Consider the following 19,655-nt stretch of genomic DNA (forward strand, 5'->3'; position numbering starts at 1 on the left):
ATAAAACATGGAAGCCTGGATTATCCATACAGAGACTACTTTCCAGCAATGGTAGGACAGCAATTTTATTATTACTGTGATCACTACTATGTGCCGCCTTCAGGAAATTACTGGGCTTCCCTTCGTTGCACACGAGAAGGATGGTCTCCAAAAATACCATGCCTCAGTAAGTAAATACCTTTAATTTTATGTGTATCAGTCTTCCCAGATGGGAGAGACAACGGTACAGTTAAGTCTTGTGTAACAAAGACAAGGCCGGGGGACTTGTTCTGTGAGCAAAAAGGTCCAGAGAGGTCTTCCTTTTGTGAGGGGCTTTGCATGGAAACCACATGAGAAATATAGAGACTTTACAGGAATATCTGCACATTTGTACGTATTTTAATCATAAAAACTAAAGGATAAAAAACATGGAATTTTTTTTCTTTTTTAACAAACATTTGACAGTAGCTTTAGCTTTTCTTGCTATATGCTATTTTTGATGTAAATAGAATAGTCAATTTTTTATGTGCTATTTTATCAAATTTATGTTATTTTTTTTCATTTTCTATTATTTTTCTGATCCTTAGGACAATGTACTTTCAATTATTTGGAAAATGGACATAACCCATATCGAGAAGAAAAACATTTACAGGGTAAAACTGTAAAAGTTAGCTGCTTTAAAGGCTTCAGTCTTCAAAATAATCAGAACACAATGACATGTACAGAGAATGGCTGGTCTCCTCCTCCCAAATGCGTCCGTGTCAGTAAGTTAACTGGTCTGAGATCCCAGTATGTCTATAATTTTCTAAGATTCAGCTATGTTATCTGCTGCAAAATGTTTATATCAACTTTCTCTTGTTTTGCCTATTTAGTGTTATTTTTCACAAGTGTATGTGACTGTATATTTAAGTTTCCTGATAAGCATATAACAAAATAAGTGTGCCTGCTTCTAGACCTTAATCCAGAAAGCAGAAGTAGAACCACAAAGAAGAGAACTGTAGTAACAGAGGGAAGTCACCAAGATGGCCGAGTCTTTCCCGATAGAAACACAGTCACCCATGGATGAGAGTGCCTGTGTGGGAGTCTAGGAGTCTACTAGAGGAGTCATAGCACACAGCCGGAGTGCTGAGGTTCAAGACTGGACACGTCCAGGAGTGCTGGAGGAACAACTTCCCTGTACCTGAGCCACCCCTCCCATAAATGGCACAGCTCCGTGCCAAGAGAGTCCCCCTCAGCACAGGATGTCATCTTTGGGGGAAAATAAGCATGTGAGGAAGGGCCAATTTCCCAGCTTGTTCAACACTGATCTAAAGGCCCATCCGAATACTGAGGTAGTCTACATGGCTGAGGGGCGGGGAGAAGCTAGGTGCACAGCATCCAGGGCTGGAATAAATCAGGGGACGTGGATTCTACTGTCCATTTTGTAGACACCATCAGGAAGACCACCCTCTAGCCACAGGTGACACCGTGCTTGTGAACCCTGCTTACACCCTTAAAACTTGCACATTCCCCTGCTGCATGGCCAGCTCCCTGTGTATGTCCCCAAAGGTGGCAGTGCAAGCCTTTGAAGATGGCTAGTGAGCGCATCTCAAACGCCAGGCTGTCTCTGTGAGATTGTGAGAAGGCACGCAGAAGTGAACATTTAGCATGGGGAAACCGACCAGGAAGTTGCCGGCACACAGTCGGCTTTGCTGGATTCAGAGAAACACAAGAACTGCAGATTCTCCCCTCAAGAGGGATCACAATGTATGGAGCAGGTGTACCCTTTAAAGGTCTGAAAAAGCCTCAGAGTCGCCAGCAGCATGACTAAATGTATTTCCTCCCCAAGTCAGTCTGTAAAGGCTAGAGGAAGTGCCTGCTTCTTTGTATGTAAAGACAGCAACATGAGACTTCAAGGAACACAAAAATCAAAGGTGCATTCTACAAACAGAGAAACACAATAACTTTCCAGTAAGTGACCCCAAATAATGGATATGTACAATTTATCTGATAAAGAATTCAAAAGAGTTACATCAAAAATTTCAGTGAGATAGAAGAAAACACAGAAGGACAATTAAAAGAACTCAGGTAAACAACAATTGAACAAAAAAATAAGTTTAATAGAGAGATAGAAAACAAAAAGAACCAAATAGTAAAGGTAAAGCATACAATGAATGAAATGAAAAATACAGTCAAGAGCATCAACAGTAAACAATCCAGCAGGAAAAAAATCAGTGAAGCAGAAGACAACGCATTTGAAACAATACTGTTGGAATGAATCGAGACTATTGGAATTGTGGGAGACTATCAATAGAAACATTATAGAGACTGTGGGAGTCCCAGGAGAGGAAAGGGACAAAGGGGCAGAACGTTTATGTGAAGAAATAATAGCTGAGAACTCCTCACATCTGGCTAGATACAGACATTCAAGATCATGCATCTCATAAGTCCACAAACAGATTAAACTGAGAGATCGTCTACAAAACACATTGTAAAAAACTGTTTAAACTCAAAGGCAAAGAGATAATTTTTAAAGCATAGAGGAAAATCTCCTCATGCAAAAGGGATTTCCCATAAGGACATAAGCACATTAATAAATCTGCAGAAACACTGCACAGCAGCAGACAGTGGGATGACACATTCAAATTGATGAAATAAAAACCTGCCACTGAAGAATTTTTTACCGGGAAAAGCAGTCTCACAAAGGAAGGAGAGATAAAGACTTTCTCAGACAAATAGAAATTGAAGGAATTTATTATTACTTGGTGTGTCTTACAAGACATACTGAAAGTTCTTTGAACTGAAATAAATGACGTTAATTAGTAATGTGAAATCATGAAAATGTTACTACACACATAAAATATGTAAATTGTAACATCAAAAAACATTTGAGGAAGAAACTGAAAGGGTAAAGTTTGTATGCCATCAAAATGAATTTGTTACCAACTAATAATAGACTGTTTATCTGTAACAAATTTCATGTGAGCCTCATGAAAACCACACACACACAAAACCTGTTGTAGATACACAAAAGATAAAGGATTCAAAGTATACCACTCTGAAAAATCATGACTTCTCTAAGAAAGGGTGCAAGAGAAATTCAAGTTAACAGTGTTACTACATAGCAGCCAGAAAACAATTAATGAGATGGCATCAGTAAGTCCTTATCTATTAATAATTACATTAAATGTAAATGCATTCAGTGCCCCCATTAAAAGACATAGAGACTTTATGCATTTAAAAAAATAAAAGAAGAACCAACAGAAGATTCAACTCTATACTACCTCTAGGTGAAAATAAACTGAGACTTACTTCAGCATTTAGGACACCCATAGGCTGAAGTGAATGAAAGGAAAACAACATTTCATGCAAGTGGAGATCAAAAGAGAGCAGGGGTAGCAATACTTGTTTCAGAAAATAGATTTTAAGTCAAAACTGTAACAAGAGACAAGAAGACATTATAAAATGAAGAGGTCAAGTCATCAAGAGAATACAACTATTGTAAATACATGTATCCAACATTGGAGCACCTAAATACATTCAACACAACCGAAAAGGTCTCAAGAGAGAAACAAACGGCAATACATTAATAGTAGGAGAGTTCAATACTCCATTTTCAAAAATGAATGGGTCATTCGCCCAGAAAATCAATAATGAGCCATTAGACTTAAACCAAACTTAAACCAATGGACCTAACAGACATTTGCAGAAAATTTCAGTCAGTGGCAGAATACGTATTCATCTTAAGCACACACAGTACATTCTTCAGGAGAGAAAACATGTCAGGTCACAAAACAAGCCTTAAAAACCTTAAGAAGACTGAAATTATACCAAACATATTTTGGAATACAATGATATGAAACTAGAAATCTAATAGGAGGAAGACTGGAAAATTGACAAATATGAGGAAGCTAAACATTTCTGAACAATGGGTCAAAAGAGGTAGCAAAGAGAAATCAGAAAACATTCTAAAGGAAATGAAAATTTAAACACAATAGAAGCACTTCCATGAGGAGGGTTTACAGTGAGGAAAGTACACATTAAGAAAAAAGGAGAACTCTAGTAAATGAGCCAATTTTAAACTCAAATGAAAGAGACAAACGAAACCCACAGTTACCAGAGGATGGAAATAGCAAACATCAGAACAGAAATATATGAAATAGAAACCAGAAAAAATAATATAAAAGACCACAAAAGACCTTATTTTGTGGAAAGATTAAAAAAAATGAACAAACGTAAAGCTAGATGAGAAAAAAGTGATAAAACTCAGATAACTTAAATCAGAAATGAAAGATGAGACATTACACAATATGCCACAGCAATGGAGAGGACCATAAAGGGAACAATGAACTATCATATGCCAACAAATTGGATAACCTAGAAGAAATGGATTCATTCCTAGAAACAGAACCCAACAAGACTGATTCATAGAAAAATAGAAAATCTGAACAGACCATAAGGAAGAAATGAAATTAAATCAGAAATGTAAAGTCTCCCAATAAAAAAAAGCTCAGGACCAGATGGTTTCATTGGTAAATTCTACCAAACATTTAAGGGAGAATTTATGCCAATCATTCTCAAACCATTCAATAAAACTCAATGGCATATCTTACATTTTTACATTTATCCTACTTATGTAAACTAAGTTGAATAAATAATCCTAAAATTCATATGAAATCACAAAATATCCCCATATAATCAAAGTAATCTTGAGAAAGAACAACCTGATTTCAGACTATAGCTTGAAAGCAATAATAATTAAAATAGTATGATTCTGGTATAAACATAGACACATAGTCAGTGTAACAGAATTGACACCCACAAGTAAACCCATGTGTCAACTAATATTTAAAAAATCAATCAAGAATACACAGTGGGAAAGGATAGTGACATCAATAAGTGATGCAGGGAAAACTGGTTATGTACAAACAAGAGTTAATCTGGACCCCTATGTGAAAACCCCAACAGAAATGAACTGCAAATGAATGAACGACTTTAATATAAGACCTCAATCCATTAATATCCTAGAATATAACTTGGGGAAATAGTTTCTTGGCACTGGTTTGGGCAATAATATTCTTGGATATGACACCAAAAGCACAGGCAACAAAACCAAAATCAAAACCAAAACCAAAATGTAAGCAGGACAATATTAAAATAAAAAGTTCTGTTCATCAGATCAAGAAGTGAAAAGGCAAAGTATGGAACTGAAAGCCATATATCTCATAAGAGGTTGATATTCAAAATATATAAGGAATTTTCACAACTCAGCAGTAGAAAAAAGCAAATAATCTGCTTCAAAAATGCAAAAGAATCTAAGTAGACATTTTTCTGAAGAATACACGCAAATGGCCAGCCAGTACATGAGAAGATAGTTGAAATCACTATTCATCATTGAAATACATATCAAAACCATACGTTTGAGAATGTCTTTTATCAAAAATACAAGAGATAATGTTGGCAAGATTTTGGAGCAAAGAGAATCCTTGTACACTTTGGAATTTAATTTGTTACAACTATACAGAAAGTAAAGTGGAATTTTCTCAAAAAAATTAACAGAACTTTCATATGACCCAGCAGTCTCATTCCTGGGTATGTATTCAACAGGAATAGAATCAGTATCTCAAAGAGGTATCTCCAGTCCCATGTTTATTAGCCTTATTCACAACAGGGAAGCTTTGGACACAATTAAGTGTTAGTAAAAAAAGATGAATGAATGAATAAAGATGTGATCTGATATGGAAAACGAAAAATTACTCAGTCACAAGAAAGAAGGAACTCCTGCCATTTGCAACAGCATGAATTAACCTCAAGAACGCTATGCTAAGTGAAATAAGAAAGAAGGAAGAAGGGAAGGGAGGGGGAGAATGATAGAGAGGAAAGAAGGAAAGAAGGAGGGAGGGAAAGAAGGAAAGAATGAAGAAAAGAAGGGAAGGAAGGGAAGAAAGGAAGAGAAAGAAAAGATTGGATTCAAAGAAACAATGGAAAGGAGAGAGGGAGGGTCAAATCCACAGAAACAAAGCTTAGAATGGTACTCACCAGGGGCTTGAAATGAGGGCGGACTAGGAGATGCTGGTCCAAAGGTGTAAGATTTCCTTTATAAGATGAATAATTCTGGGGATCTAATGTACAGCTTGGTGATAAAGTTAAACACAAAGCAGACTTGAATGACATTGTAAACTAAATATACCTAATAGATACACAGAACTTTCCACTCAACAACAGAAAACTACACATTTTTCTCAAGTCCACATGGAATAATCTCTGGAAGGATATGACATGTTTGGTCACAAAACAAGTCTTGACAAATTTTACAAGACAGAAGTCATGCCAAGTACTTTATTTGACACATTGGAATGAAACTAGAAATCAGTAACAGAAAAAAGAAAAGAGACAAGAGAAGATCTACAGACAGGTGCAAACTACACAACAGACACTTGAATGGCGGTTAATCAACAAGGAAATGAAAAGGGACTTAAAAAATACCCTAAGGCAAATGAGAACAAAATGCAGCACGAGATACTGCAAAGGCAATACTAAGAGGGAAGTTTTAAAAATGCCGACATTAAGATAGAAGAAGGATCTTATATAAAAACCTAAATTTACACCTTCAAACACTAGAAAAAGAAGAACAAACTAAGAGCAAGGTTAGTAGAAAGGAGGAAAAAATAAAGTTTACAATAGAAGTAAATCAAATCAAGAATAATAAATCAAAAGAAAAATCAACAAATTGAAAGTTGGATTTATGAGAACATAAACAAAATTGATAAAGCTTAGCCTGGCTAAAAAAAAGAACACTTAAGCTGAAGATTCAAACAAGTAAAATCAGAAATGAAAGAGGAGCCATTATGCCAGATTCCTCAAAAATAAAAATCACTTTAGGGACTAATGAACGACAGTATGTTAGCAAATTTGATAACCCAGAAGAAATGGGCAAATTCTGAGATCCATATAACCTACCAAAGCTGAGTCAAGAAAAAGATGTAAAAGTCTAAAATAAGGAGACTGAAGCAAATTTCCACAAAAAAAATACTAGGAACGAGTGGCTTCCTGGGGGAATTCTGTGCAACATTTAAGAAGCATTAGTACCAGTCCTTCCTCAACGCCTGAAAAATCAAAGAAAACAGAAAACTTCCAAACTCATTTTATGAGGCCAGCATCATTCTGACACCAAAGCCGTAGACACCAGAAGTAGAGAAAATTACAGGCCCACATCACCAGTGAACAGAAATGCAAACAAACAAACAAAACTTCAGTAAAATACTAGCAAATCTATTTGGGCAGCACATTAAAAGGTGCATGCATTATGACCAAGTGGGATTTATCTGTGGGATACATCGATGGTTCAAAATACACAAATCAGTAAATGTGATGCAACATGTTACCAAAAACAAAGAATACTGCAATGGTCATCTCAAGAGAGGCCAAAAAATTATTTGAGCGAGCTCAACATTCCTTCATGATTAAAATGCTCAATAAAATAGGCATGAAAGGTACTGAGCTCAAGAAAATGGAGGTCAGACACGTAAAGCCAACTGTAAACATTATAATCAGCAGGGGAAACCGAAAGTTTTCCCTCTAAGATCCAGTGCCAGGCAAGAGCGCGTGCTCTCAGCACTGTCCTCGGAATAGTCCTGGGAGTCCTGGGCAGGGCCGCTAGTTAAGGAACGGAGGGGGAAAGGGGAGACGTAAATAAATGCATTGCTCTTGGTCATCTTCCTTGAACTCCATGTATTAAACTGATTTTAAGCACCTAATTTTGAGGGCAAACATTTCAAATTCTCAGAGACAAAGGCTGTGGTAACTACGGTGGGAGATTCTCTGAGATCAGCACCTGATCTGAAATGTTCCTCTGCTAACCCTGCTCAGGGGTGCCTGAGAGTTCCAACGAGGCAATATTTCCAGCAAGTTCCAGGAGAGGATACACACTGCTAACAGGGCTGTGATGTGCTGCAGGATGCCAGATCCACTGGACAAACTGATTTCTAATAATTTCACAGATGGGAGTCTGACTATTTGAAATCTTGCTTTGTTAATAAAAATATTAATAAAGTGTCTTGATGTTATATCTTTGGAAACTCGTAGCTAGTTATCTCTGACACAGGAACTTGGATGTTTAGGACTTTTTTCAGATTTTCATTTATAAATAACTTCTCAGTTTTTACATTATTGTATTATTTGAGTCCTTACACAAATGCTTATCAAATATATTCTTTTCTTTTCCTTGTGCTTTCTCCCTTTTAGAAACATGTTCAAAATCAGATATAAACATTGAGAATGGATATTTTTCTGAATCTGAGTTTACATATCCCCTAAATACACAAACACAATATAAGTGTAAATCAGGGTATGTCACAGAAGATGGTGAGACATCAGGGTCACTCACCTGTCTGCAGAGTGGATGGTCAGCTCAACCCGTGTGCATCAGTAAGTCACTGACTAGTTTAGTATTCATTATGCTGATGATCACTGTACAAAAGTTTACTTTGACTTCATTCTGTTTGTTTGTTTGTTTGTTTGTTTGCTAGGGGGTGAGGTGTTGATGTGGTCCCGTGGCTGCATTTGACAAGATAATCGACAAAATTTTGAGAAAATGTACATCATTTTTCCTTTTATGGTTAATCACTAGCAGGGTAGAATATCATGAGTTCCAGGTTTTTCACTTTAAAACATCCTGTTATTAAACACTATTTTAGCTAAGGAGACTTACCTGAACTCTGGTATAAACTTGGTTATTTTTAGCTGGTACCTTTCTTCTGATTGTACCTGTTTATAGTCTGAGACTTTTATGTCAGTCTTTCCTCCTAAACATAAAAGTTACGTTGTTAGGTCAAGATTTGGGTTTATAGTGCATAATCTTCAAATAATATACCCTGTATAATTTATAGATTTGAAACTGCAGGGTAGACCCACTTGTGAAACATTCTGTCCCTTAGGACGTCTTCAAAAACATCTAGTTAGTGGAGACAGAGAAACATTGTACATGGGACCAAACTCTGCTGTCCTGAAAGGTCTTCGTGCCCCACCACACAGACATGTATGAAGATCTCCTAAGAACAGTTGGCTGAGATTGTCTTCCTCGTCCCAAAGCCACGCAGTATTATTTTTGAAGTAGTATTTTATACATTCACTTTAAGTGAAGTGAATATTTAAAATATTCATTCCTACTATTTCCTTTATATTTCTCTTTTCCCCCAATGTCTATGCTTAGTACGAGCATGAGCCAAAGAGAAAATGATGAAAGTTGTCCCCATATCAAACTCATTTTGTACTAATATATGGACAATTTTCCATTCTCACACTCTCTTTATGGAAGAGAAAAGGTCCATTATTTTTTGGCTAGTCTAGTTTTGCCTTTTTCAAAGTTTTAAGGAAGCTGGCTACATAACACATTGTGAAATTTGAGATGAATTACTCAAACCTTTATTAACATCAGTCTGTTACAGTGTTAGTGAAGGTCAAGGCTATTCTTTAACATTTTACTTTCCTGTAACTAATTATAAACAATAGACTACCTCTGCATTTAACCTTGGTAAGTATAAAGGAATACTGAGCCATTAGAAACACATCTGGGAAAGCAAAATCAGCATGTGAACTTTAAAACTTAGTATGTTTTAAGGTAGAGTTTTATAGAATGTTTAAAATTTTACTCGCCTTGTTGAAAATTACTCTTTTTATTAAATTAACCAATTTTTTCTCTGGGATATATGTCACAACTTTTCATAAGTTTGGCATTTTAATTCAGATAATGCTATTTCTCTTTACTAAAAATAGTACAATACATATGTAACGGCCTGTTTCATTACTAGCATGGGATAAATACAAAAGATAACTAAACTGAGGAAAATATTTGTAAAATAAAATTTTCGGAGAGACTATTGAGAAAAATGTGGTGTAGAAATGTATTTTTTTTTTCATTTTGAGTAACAATTTCAGGACAATGATCTATCACTGGTATTCTTAAATTATTTTTACATCATGAGTGATTAGCACATGCTAATTAGTAAAGCCCTTTCCCGCCTTGGGTTGAGACTTAATGAGATGGTGGACTACATAACATGAGAAATGAAACGTTTGATTCTGTTACCCATCAGAGTCTTGTGATAAGCCAGTATTTGAGAATGCCAGAGCCAAAAGTGGCAGTGAAGGGGCGTGGTTTAAGCTCAACGAGGAGCTGCAGTATGAATGCCTGCAGGGGTTCGAGAGCCCCGGGGGAAACACCACGGGTACCATAGTGTGCCGTGCGGATGGCTGGTCCGATAAACCCACGTGCTATGGTAAGTACTGTTTTCTCAGATGGTCTTTTTTTCCAAGATTGACAACATTAATAATAATTTTCAAACTTTTTTTTCCCCCAAATTTGACTGATCTAGAGTAGCTTTTAGGAACAACTATGAAAATCAGGTTTAATGTAAACTTGGAGGTAGGAAAGTTTTGAAATGCAAAGTCTCCCCTGTTACCCAAATTACAGTGTCTCATGCCCTCCTCAGCTATTTTGCTCTTGAGTTTCTGCTCCTGCGTCGAGGGTTCATTTCTGTAGGTCCTGAGAGGAGCACTCTACTTTCTGACTCTGATGAGTTCTGAGGACTGTAACATGGATCTCCTTTATAGTTGCCAGTCAGCTGCCTTTTTCTTCCAGGGTTAGAAACAGGGTTTCCATCTGTGGAAAACTGAGTGGATGTTATGTGTTCCAAGCCAATGGAACAGTATGTGCAAAGCTTTGGCAACAAAACAATATTTGGGAGATATGAAGGTGAACAGATTGTACTCATGATGTGGGAGGATTTTATGAGTGGAGGCTGGATAGGAGGCAACAGAAAGCTTATCCAGGTTATCTCAGGGTACGTTAACATTTGAATTAATTTTATGATTGATGAAAAGTCATAAGGAATTTTAAGGAAAGGAGTGATGTACTTTTATTTGGAACTTCGAAGTTCTTTTTCCTGTGTGCTGTGATTCTGGTGGGGCAGAGAAGACTCAGGAGGCCACGTGGGGTGAGAAAGAGTGGGAATAGATAGGGTGGTGGCTGAGGAGATGCAGAGCAGAGGACAGTTTGGAGATATATTTTGGTGGCAGAAAACATAGATAGTGTTACTAAATGTTGGGTGACAGAAAGATCTGAAGCTCAAGGGACTCATATGTTTGTTTTCCACTTGTTCTCTTAAGCAAACTGGTAAATGGAAGTGACTTCATAAAGTGGTACTGGCAAGAGAGAGAACACTTTGGAAAGAGCAGCGCAGCTTTTGACTTGGACACATTATGGTTGGGCTTCCCATGGACCATACAAATTGGATATGCAAACTACAGAGTTGAATATATGAGTGTAGCCAGGAGATACACGTGTGAGATTATCCCCCTATAAATGTTCACATCAAATTGGAAAAGAATGTAGAATGAGAAGAGAGCTCAAGACTGAGTTGAAGCATTCCAACATTTAGATGTCAGAAGAGGAACAAATGGAAAAATAGATAGAAAAAGGAGGACCCAGAGAATTTAGGGAGAAAATGTTGAAATGAATGTTTCATAGATGTGGAAAGGAAGAAATGATCAATGGAAAAGGATGTATAATAGATCGACTAATGGTGAATCCTATGGAGTCAGCCGGGATGGGTTCCATTTCCAATTCTACAGTTTGTTTGTTAAGCATGTGTTTTAGGGCAACAACCAAGACTATTTAAAATTTTGTTCACACTCCTAATCTGTGAAATGGATTAGTATTTACAGATGTTCCAATATTTCAAAGAATTTTAGTTATTAGACTAAATTATTCATATAAAGTTCTTGCCACAGTACCTGCCATACAAAAAAATCAAGGAAATTGTTATCTAAATATGATTATGATTGTTAGAGTGGTGAATATTTCTAATTCAGTTGATATGTCCAGTTAGAAGAATGTTAAAAGGTGGTGGATTTGGCTACATAGAGGCCAACAATAACTGTAGCAGAGAGTTTGAGATGAAGTATATAGAGAAAAGCTACATAGAACCTGCTGAAAAAAATGATTAGGTAGAAATTTAACACAGCATGTGGACATAACTCTTCAATAATTTGGCTGTGCCAGAGAGTGGGAGGTTGAGAATATTGCTGGAGGGAATTGTGCACTGAATTAAGTATTTTTAAACGGCAGAGAGGAGAGGGCACTAGAGAAGGAAGCAGGCAGAGACTGAACACACGAGGCTCCCCGTGAAGGCGGAGGGAGAGGAACCAGGGCTCCTGTGGGAAAGCTGGGCTTCAGTGGCAGCATGTCTACTTCCAACTTTTTATCAGGAGGAAGGAAGGAAAATGGATGTGTAAACCTCATGCTGGAAAGGAGCAGGTGCTGCTGGCTTCTGTTTTCCTTTGATATAGGAGACAGAGTCATCTGAGATTGAGTGGTACACAGGGGAAGGGGGAGAGGGAACACTAGACAGAGCAGAAATTAAAATAGAGACTTCGAGAGACACACAGAGTGAGTTTATTATAGAAATGAGACAGGTTTGTTTGACAGTGTCTAGGGCCCACTTAAATTTCACTTTTCAGGCTGTCACCACCTATTATGTGCTAGAAGTAGTCTAAGAAAAAATGGTGAAAGGTACAAACTGGGGATCAGCCTTCATTCCAGTATGAAAAATAAGAAGTGCAACAGCAGAGAAACTAACCTATTTAAAACTCTGAAATGTAGAGTCTGGAGTCTGGATTGATAGGGGAAAAGAGATACAAGATGTTATGGAAAGTACAGGCAAGGGGTGGATTATAAAGAGCTTGGATTTTATTCTAAGTAAAAGAGAGTTTTAAGATGATCGTGGATTTCTTAAGTCATTATCTACATATAAATTTAGCACCCGGATAGTAGCCAACAACCAAGATTTTTTTTTTAAGGTATGAGCTGTTTGTATATGCTGGAAATTATTCCCTTGGCAGTTGTGTCACTTGTAAATATTTTCTCCCATTCTGTAGGTTGTCTTTTCATTTTGTTGATGGTATCCAAGCTGTGCAAAAGCTTTCAAGATTAATTAGGTCCCATTTGTTTATTTTTTATTTTATTTCCATTATACTAGGAGCTGGTTCAAAAAAATATTGCTGTGATTTATGTCAAAGAGTGTTCTTACTATGTTTTCCTCTAGGAGTTTATTACTATCCAGTCTTACATTAAGGACTTTTAATGCATTTTGAGTTTATTTTTGTATATGGTGTTAGAGAATGTTCTAATTTCAGTCCCTTACAGGTAGCTGTCCAGTTTTCCCAGCACCACCTATTAAAGAAACTGTCTTTTCTTCATTATACATTCTTATCTCCTTTGTTGTAGATTAGTTGACTATAAGTGCATGGGTTTATTTCTGGACTTTCTGTCTCATTCCATTGATCTGTATGTCTGTTTTTAGTGCCAGTACCATACTGTTTTGATTACTGTAGCCTTGTAGTATAGTCTGAGGTCAGGGAGTGTGATTTCCCCAGCTCCAGTCTCCTTTTCTTTTCTTTTCTTTTTTAAACATTTTTTAATTCAGTTATAGTCATTTTACAATGGTGTTTCAAACTCCAGTATAGAGCACAATTTTTCAGTTATACATGAACATACATACATTAATTCTCATATTTTTTTTTTGCTGTGAGCTACCACAAGATCTTGTATATTTCCATGTTCTATACAGTATAATCTTCTTTATCTATTCTAAATTTTGAAATCCTAGTCTGTCCCTTCCCACCCCCCGCCCCCTTGGCAACCACAAGTTTGTATGTTTGTATTTTATGTCTATGAGTCTATTTCTGTTTCATATTTATGGGGTTTTTTTGTTTTTAAATTCCACATATGAGTGATCTCATATGGTATTTTTCTTTCTCTTTCTGGCTTACTTCAATTAGAATAACATTCTCCAGGAGCATCCATGTTGCTGCAAATGGTGTTATGTTGTCAGTTTTTATGGCTGAATAGTGTTCCATAGTATAAATATACCTCTTCTTCTTTACCCAGTCAGCTGTTGATGGACATTTAGGCTTTTTCCATGTTTTGGCTATTGTAAATAGTGCTGCTATGAACATTGGGCTGCAGGTGTCTTTTTCAAGTAGGGTTCCTTCTGGATATATGCCCAGGAGCAGGATTCCTGGGTCATATGGTAAGTCTGTTCCTAGTCTTTTGAGGAATCTCCACACTGTTTTCCACAGTGGCTGCACCAAACTGCATTCCCACCAGCAGTGTAGGAGGGTTCCCCTTTCTCCACAGCCTCTCCAGCATTTGTCATTTGTGGACTTTTGAATGATGGGCATTCTGACTGGTATGAGGTGATACCTCATTGTAGTTTTGATTTGCATTTCTCTGATAATTAGTGATACTGAGCATTTTTTCATGTGCCTATTGATCATTTGTATTTCTTCCTTGGGGAATTGCTTGTTTAGGTCTTCTGCCCATTGTTGGACTGGGTCTTTTTTTCTTATTAAGTCATATGAGCTGCTTATATATTCTGGAGATTAAGCATTTGTCAGCTTCATTTGCAAAAATTTTCTCCCATTCTGTAGGTTGTCATTTTGTTTCACTTATGGTATCCTATGTTGTGCAGAAGCTTGTAAGTTTCATTAGGTCCCATTTGTTTATTCTTGCTTTTATTTCTATTGCTTGGGTGGGCTGTTGTAGGAGAACATTTTTGACATGTATGTCAGATAATGTTTTGTCTGTATTTTCTTCTAGGAGATTTATTGTATCTTGTCTTATGTTTAAGTCCTTGATCCATCTTGAGTTGATTTTTGTGTACGGTGTAAGGGAGTGTTCTAGCTTCATTGATTTACATGCTGCTGTCCAGTTTTCCCAACACCATTTGCTGAAGAGACTGTCTTTATTCCATTGTATATTCTTGCCTTCTTTGTCGAAGATGAGTTGACCAAAAGTTTGTGGGTTCATTTCTGGGCTCTCTATTCTGTTCCATTGGTCTATATGTCTGTTTCTGTACCAAAACCATGCTGTCCTGATGACTGTAGCTCTATAGTATTGTCTGAAGTCTGGGAGAGTTATTCCTCCAGCCTCTTTCTTTCTCTTCAGTAATGTTTTGGCAATTCTAGGTCTTTGATGGTTCCATATAAATTTTATTATGATTTGTTCTAGTTCTGTGAAATATGTCCTGGGTAATTGGATAGGGATTGCATTAAATCTGTAGATTGCCTTGGGCAGTGTGACCATTTTAACAATATTGATTCTTCCAATCCAAGAGCATGGAATATCTTTCCATTTTTTAAAGTCTTCTTTAATTTCCTTCATCAATGGTTTATAGTTTTCTGTGTATAATTCTTTCACCTCCTTGGTTAGATTTATTCCCAGATATTTTATTACTTTGGGTGCTATTTTAAAGGGGATTGTTTCTTTACTTTCTTTTTCTGTTGATTTATCATTAATGTAAAGAAATGCAACTGATTTTTGAACGTTAATTTTGTAACCTGCTACCTTGCTGAATTCTTCAGTCAGCTCTAGTAGCTTTTGTGTGGACCTTTTAGGGTTTTCTATATATAGTAACATGTCATCAGCATATAATGACACTTTTACCTCTTCTTTTCCAATTTGGATCCCTTTTATTTCTTTCTCTTGCCTGACTGCTGTGGCTAGGACTTCCAGGACTATGTTGAATAGGAGTGGTGATAGTGGGCATCCTTGTCTTGTCCCAGATTTTAGTGGGAAGCTTTTGAGTTTTTCACCGTTGAGTACTATGCTGGCTGTAGGTTTGTTATATATAGCTTTTATTATGTTGAGATATGTTCCCTCTATACCCACTTTGGCGAGAGTTTTTTATCATAAATGGATGTTGAATTTTATCAAATGCTTTTTCTGCATCGATTGAGATGATCATGTGGTTTTTGTCCTTTCTCTCGTTGATGTGATGTATTACATTGATTGATTTGCGTATGTTGAACCAGCCTTGTGTCCCTGGGATGAACCCCACTTGGTCATGATGTATAATCTTTTTTATGTGTTGTTGGATTCTATTTGCTAAAATTTTGGTGAGGATTTTGGCGTCTATGTTCATCAGTGATATTGGCCTATAATTCTCTTTTTTTTGTAGTGTCTTTGCCTGGTTTTGGTATCAGGGTGATGGTGGCTTCATAGAATGAGTTTGGGAGTATTCCCTCCTTTTCAATCGTCTGGAAGAGTTTGAGAAGGACTGGTATGAGTTCTTCTTTGTATGTTTGGTAGAATTCCCCTGTGAAGCCATCCGGTCCTGGACTTTTATTTGTAGGGAGGTTTCTAATTGCTATTTCTATTTCCTTTCTATTGATCGGATTGTGCAAGTGTTCAGTTTCTTCTTGATTCAGTTTTGGTGGATAGTATGTTTCCAGAAACTTGTCCATCTCCTCTAGGTTATCCAGTTTGGTTCCATATAGTTTTTCATAATATTCTCGTGTGATATTCTATATTTCTATTTTGTTTGTTGTAATTTCTCCATTTTCCTTTCTTATTTTGCTAATTTGTGCTCTCTCTTTTTTCTTCTTTGTGAGTTCGGCCAGAGATTTGTCAATTTTATTTACTTTTTCAAAAAACCAGCTTTTGGTTTGGTTGATTTTTTCTATGGTCTTGTTAATCTCTATTGTATTTAATTCCTCTCTGATCTTTATTATTTCCTTCCTTCTGCTGCTTTTTGTGGCTTTTTGTTCTTCTTTATCTAATTCATTCAGGTGGTGAGTTAACTTGTTTATTTGAGATTGTTCTTCTTTTTTGAGGAAGGCCTGTATCGCTATAAACTTCCCTCTTAGCACTGCCTTTGCTGTGTCCCATAGGTTTTGAGTGGTTGTGCTTTCATTATCATTTGTCTCAAGGTATTTTTTAATTTCAGCTTTGATTTCCTCATTGATCCATTGTTTTTTCAATAACATATTGTTTAATCTCCATGTTTTCCTTTTTTTCTCCTTTGTTTCTCTGTTGTTGATTTCCAGTTTCATGGCATTGTGGTCAGTAAAGATGCTTGAGATAATTTCTATCTTCTTAAAATTGTTGAGGTTTCTTTTGTGCCCAAATACATGATCGATCCTGGAAAATGTTCCATGTGCACTTGAAAAGAATGTATATCCTATTTTTGGGGGGGTGTATTGCTCTGAAAATATCCACCAAATCTAGTTTTTCTATTGTAGTATTTAATTTCTCTGTTGCCTTGTTTATTTTCTGTCTGGAAGATCTGTCTAGTGATGTTAATGCAGTGTTAAAATCTCCAACTATGATTGTATTCCCATCACTATCCTCCTTTATCTCTGTTAGTAATTGTTCTGTGTACTTAGGTGCTCCTATATTGGGTGCATATATAATTCTGTTTTGAGCACAATTCATTAAAACTAATCACTTGTCATCAAAGTCATGAGACAGAATCCTTTAGATTTCTAAATATATAAAATTATGTATATATCATGTATATATTAATATATAATTTACATATTTATACATTTTACCAATTTTTTCATAATCAAATCTGTCTTTGCTATTAATTTCCTTGGTTCAGTGTAGAATCACTTTTAATTCTGGAAATTTTGTTTTGTATTAATATTGGGTGTGTAGTAGAATTAAACCTATTCATATAGGTCAACCTACTTATATCCCTGAAACTTTCTCGTATAAGTTACAGTGTTTGGGTTGCCACCAGGTTTTCAGAAAGTTTCTTATGTTCTTCCTACAATAGCCCTTTTAATTTCTTACACCATAGAGTACTTCTCTCATGATGATGAATTGTGTGTTTCCTTTTATTACTCATAACTGGTTAGAAAAGCACTGATGGTCTCTTTCATAGCTACACTGGTATTTTCCGTTTGAGTTCCTGCTCAAGGGGACAGCTGGGCACCCACCAGAATGGTGGTTTTAGGAAGCGGTTGTGCACCTTCTCTGTGATGTGATGGAAGCTCCTATATAATCATTTATTTTCAATTAAAACCACCAAATGTGACAACCAGTACATCAAATTAAATTTCAGAGTTTGTGAAACATGAAGTCATTTTTTTCATTTTTCCTAGGACTTCCTTGTGAACCGCCACCACCTTCGATTCCGAATGGTGTTCTCTCTCACACATCAGACAGTTACCAGTATGGAGAAGAAGTTACATACGACTGTGTCAAAGGCTTTGGGACTGACGGACCTGCATCTATAAGGTGTTTAGGAGGAAAATGGTCCAATCCACCAGAATGCATAGGTATACTGTATCTAATTTATTCTAAGGCTGATAAATACCTTTAATTCAGAACATAAGTGGTACAAATATGAAACTTGGCAGTAATGCTAGAATTTAGCAGCTATCTCTGGAAAGTTTGGGACTCTAGTAGAGAATTAATAACCCTGGTAATAAGAAAAGTTTCATAGCATCAGCTCGCGTCATCTTGGGTGCGCTCTCAGCATCCTCTGCTGTGTACTCGCAGAACTCTAAGCGCTTTTCCTGTGTCACAGCTGCCCTCTGCTCACCAATCTCACCACGACTCACTGTACTGTTAGTTTATCAGTCGTTCTAACTATACAGTTTTCTAAGACACTTGACATAATTCAAGGTAACAGATTTCAATACAAGCAAAAGGATTGAAACAAATACATAATGTAGGTGGCCTGTAATGGGGAAAAAGAATTTGAAGGAGGGAATTATGGCCTCAGGCATCACATATACACCAGTCTCTTTGAGTATCACCACTCCCATGTTATAGTTTTGATGAATGTAAAGCCTTTCAATGTAATGAAGTCAAGACTTGTAACTTATTTTCTGAAGCTATAAGAAAAATATTGTACAGAATTCATTGGGTTGATATAGACCTATTTTTCTGGAATATGATTATTGGCCACTATGTATTTTTAAAGATGTCCTAAACAAGTACATATTCTTTTTCTTTTAGACACGAGTTGTGTTAACTTGCCCCACTTTGAAGATGCTGTACTCATAAGCAAGAGGAAGAAATCATATAAGTCAGGAGAAAAACTAACTTTTAAATGTCAACTATATTACAAACTGGATGGATCCAATACTGTAGAGTGTATTAATAGCAAATGGATAGGAAGACCAGCATGCAGAGTTACTTTGACAAAATTTGAAAATTTATTTACTTCAGTGTCTTAAGTAATATAATACAGAAAATTGCCTCTAGCATCATTAGAAAATGGACATAGGAGACTTTTAGATCTGGTGAAAGAAGGTTTACGCCTTAACATAAAGGGATGGAATTGTATACTCAGTGGTTAATCATAGAGACCAATAATTCTCAATGTATGGTCCCTGGAATAGCAACATTAGCATATTCTGGGAAACTGTTAGATATGCAAGCACAAACTCATAGGCTCACTCAGACCTGTTGAATCAAACAGTCTGGGATGCAAAGCAGAAATGGCTGTAACAATTCCCAAGGGATCCTGTGCACATTTCAGTTTAGAACCACAGCTGAAATCTATTGTACTTGACGTTCACCTGGATCTCACTGATGAATTATACATTAGTCATCATAGTAGCCTTAAGCATTTGACAAAAATATCATTAAATTGTGTTTTCAGAAATTATACATTTATTTTCTGTTAGTTTTCCACGTCTTCTGTTTGGATCTTTTAATTAATCATCTTCTTTCAGCTATGGCAGTCTTCAAAGCCTGTAAGTCTCTAAAGAAGTGCCTACTGTGTTTATTTTTCTAAGGTGATAAAATTACAATTCATAAACAGATGACTGTGAACAAAATCTGATGTCAAGTGGTCTTCTTTTATGATTTTCTTAAGGTTTATAAATTCCTTCTGAAT

General features: G+C 36.4%; 1 protein-coding gene across 1 annotated transcript; it reads left to right on the forward strand.

Moving 5' to 3' along the window:
• The first annotated feature begins 18 nt into the window (after positions 1 to 18).
• On the forward strand, positions 19 to 10,632 carry LOC140688660 (complement factor H-like). The gene is made up of 5 exons (XM_072948262.1): positions 19 to 166; positions 567 to 743; positions 8,203 to 8,385; positions 10,053 to 10,235; positions 10,598 to 10,632. Exons 1-5 carry the CDS (start codon positions 49 to 51, stop codon positions 10,630 to 10,632), a joined length of 696 nt encoding a protein of 231 aa, XP_072804363.1. The 5' UTR covers positions 19 to 48.
• Positions 10,633 to 19,655: the final 9,023 nt, after the last annotated feature.

Source organism: Vicugna pacos, chromosome 23 (genome assembly GCF_048564905.1).
Source record: "Vicugna pacos chromosome 23, VicPac4, whole genome shotgun sequence".
Classification (NCBI taxonomy): Eukaryota; Metazoa; Chordata; class Mammalia; order Artiodactyla; family Camelidae; genus Vicugna; species Vicugna pacos.

Coding starts and splice junctions, on each gene's coding strand:
- LOC140688660 (XM_072948262.1), top strand. CDS start 49: ATGGTAGGACAGCAATTTTATTATTACTGTGATCACTACTATGTGCCG. Junction 167..566: donor TCCAAAAATACCATGCCTCA/GTAAGTAAATAC, acceptor TCTGATCCTTAG/GACAATGTACTTTCAATTAT. Junction 744..8,202: donor TCCCAAATGCGTCCGTGTCA/GTAAGTTAACTG, acceptor TCTCCCTTTTAG/AAACATGTTCAAAATCAGAT.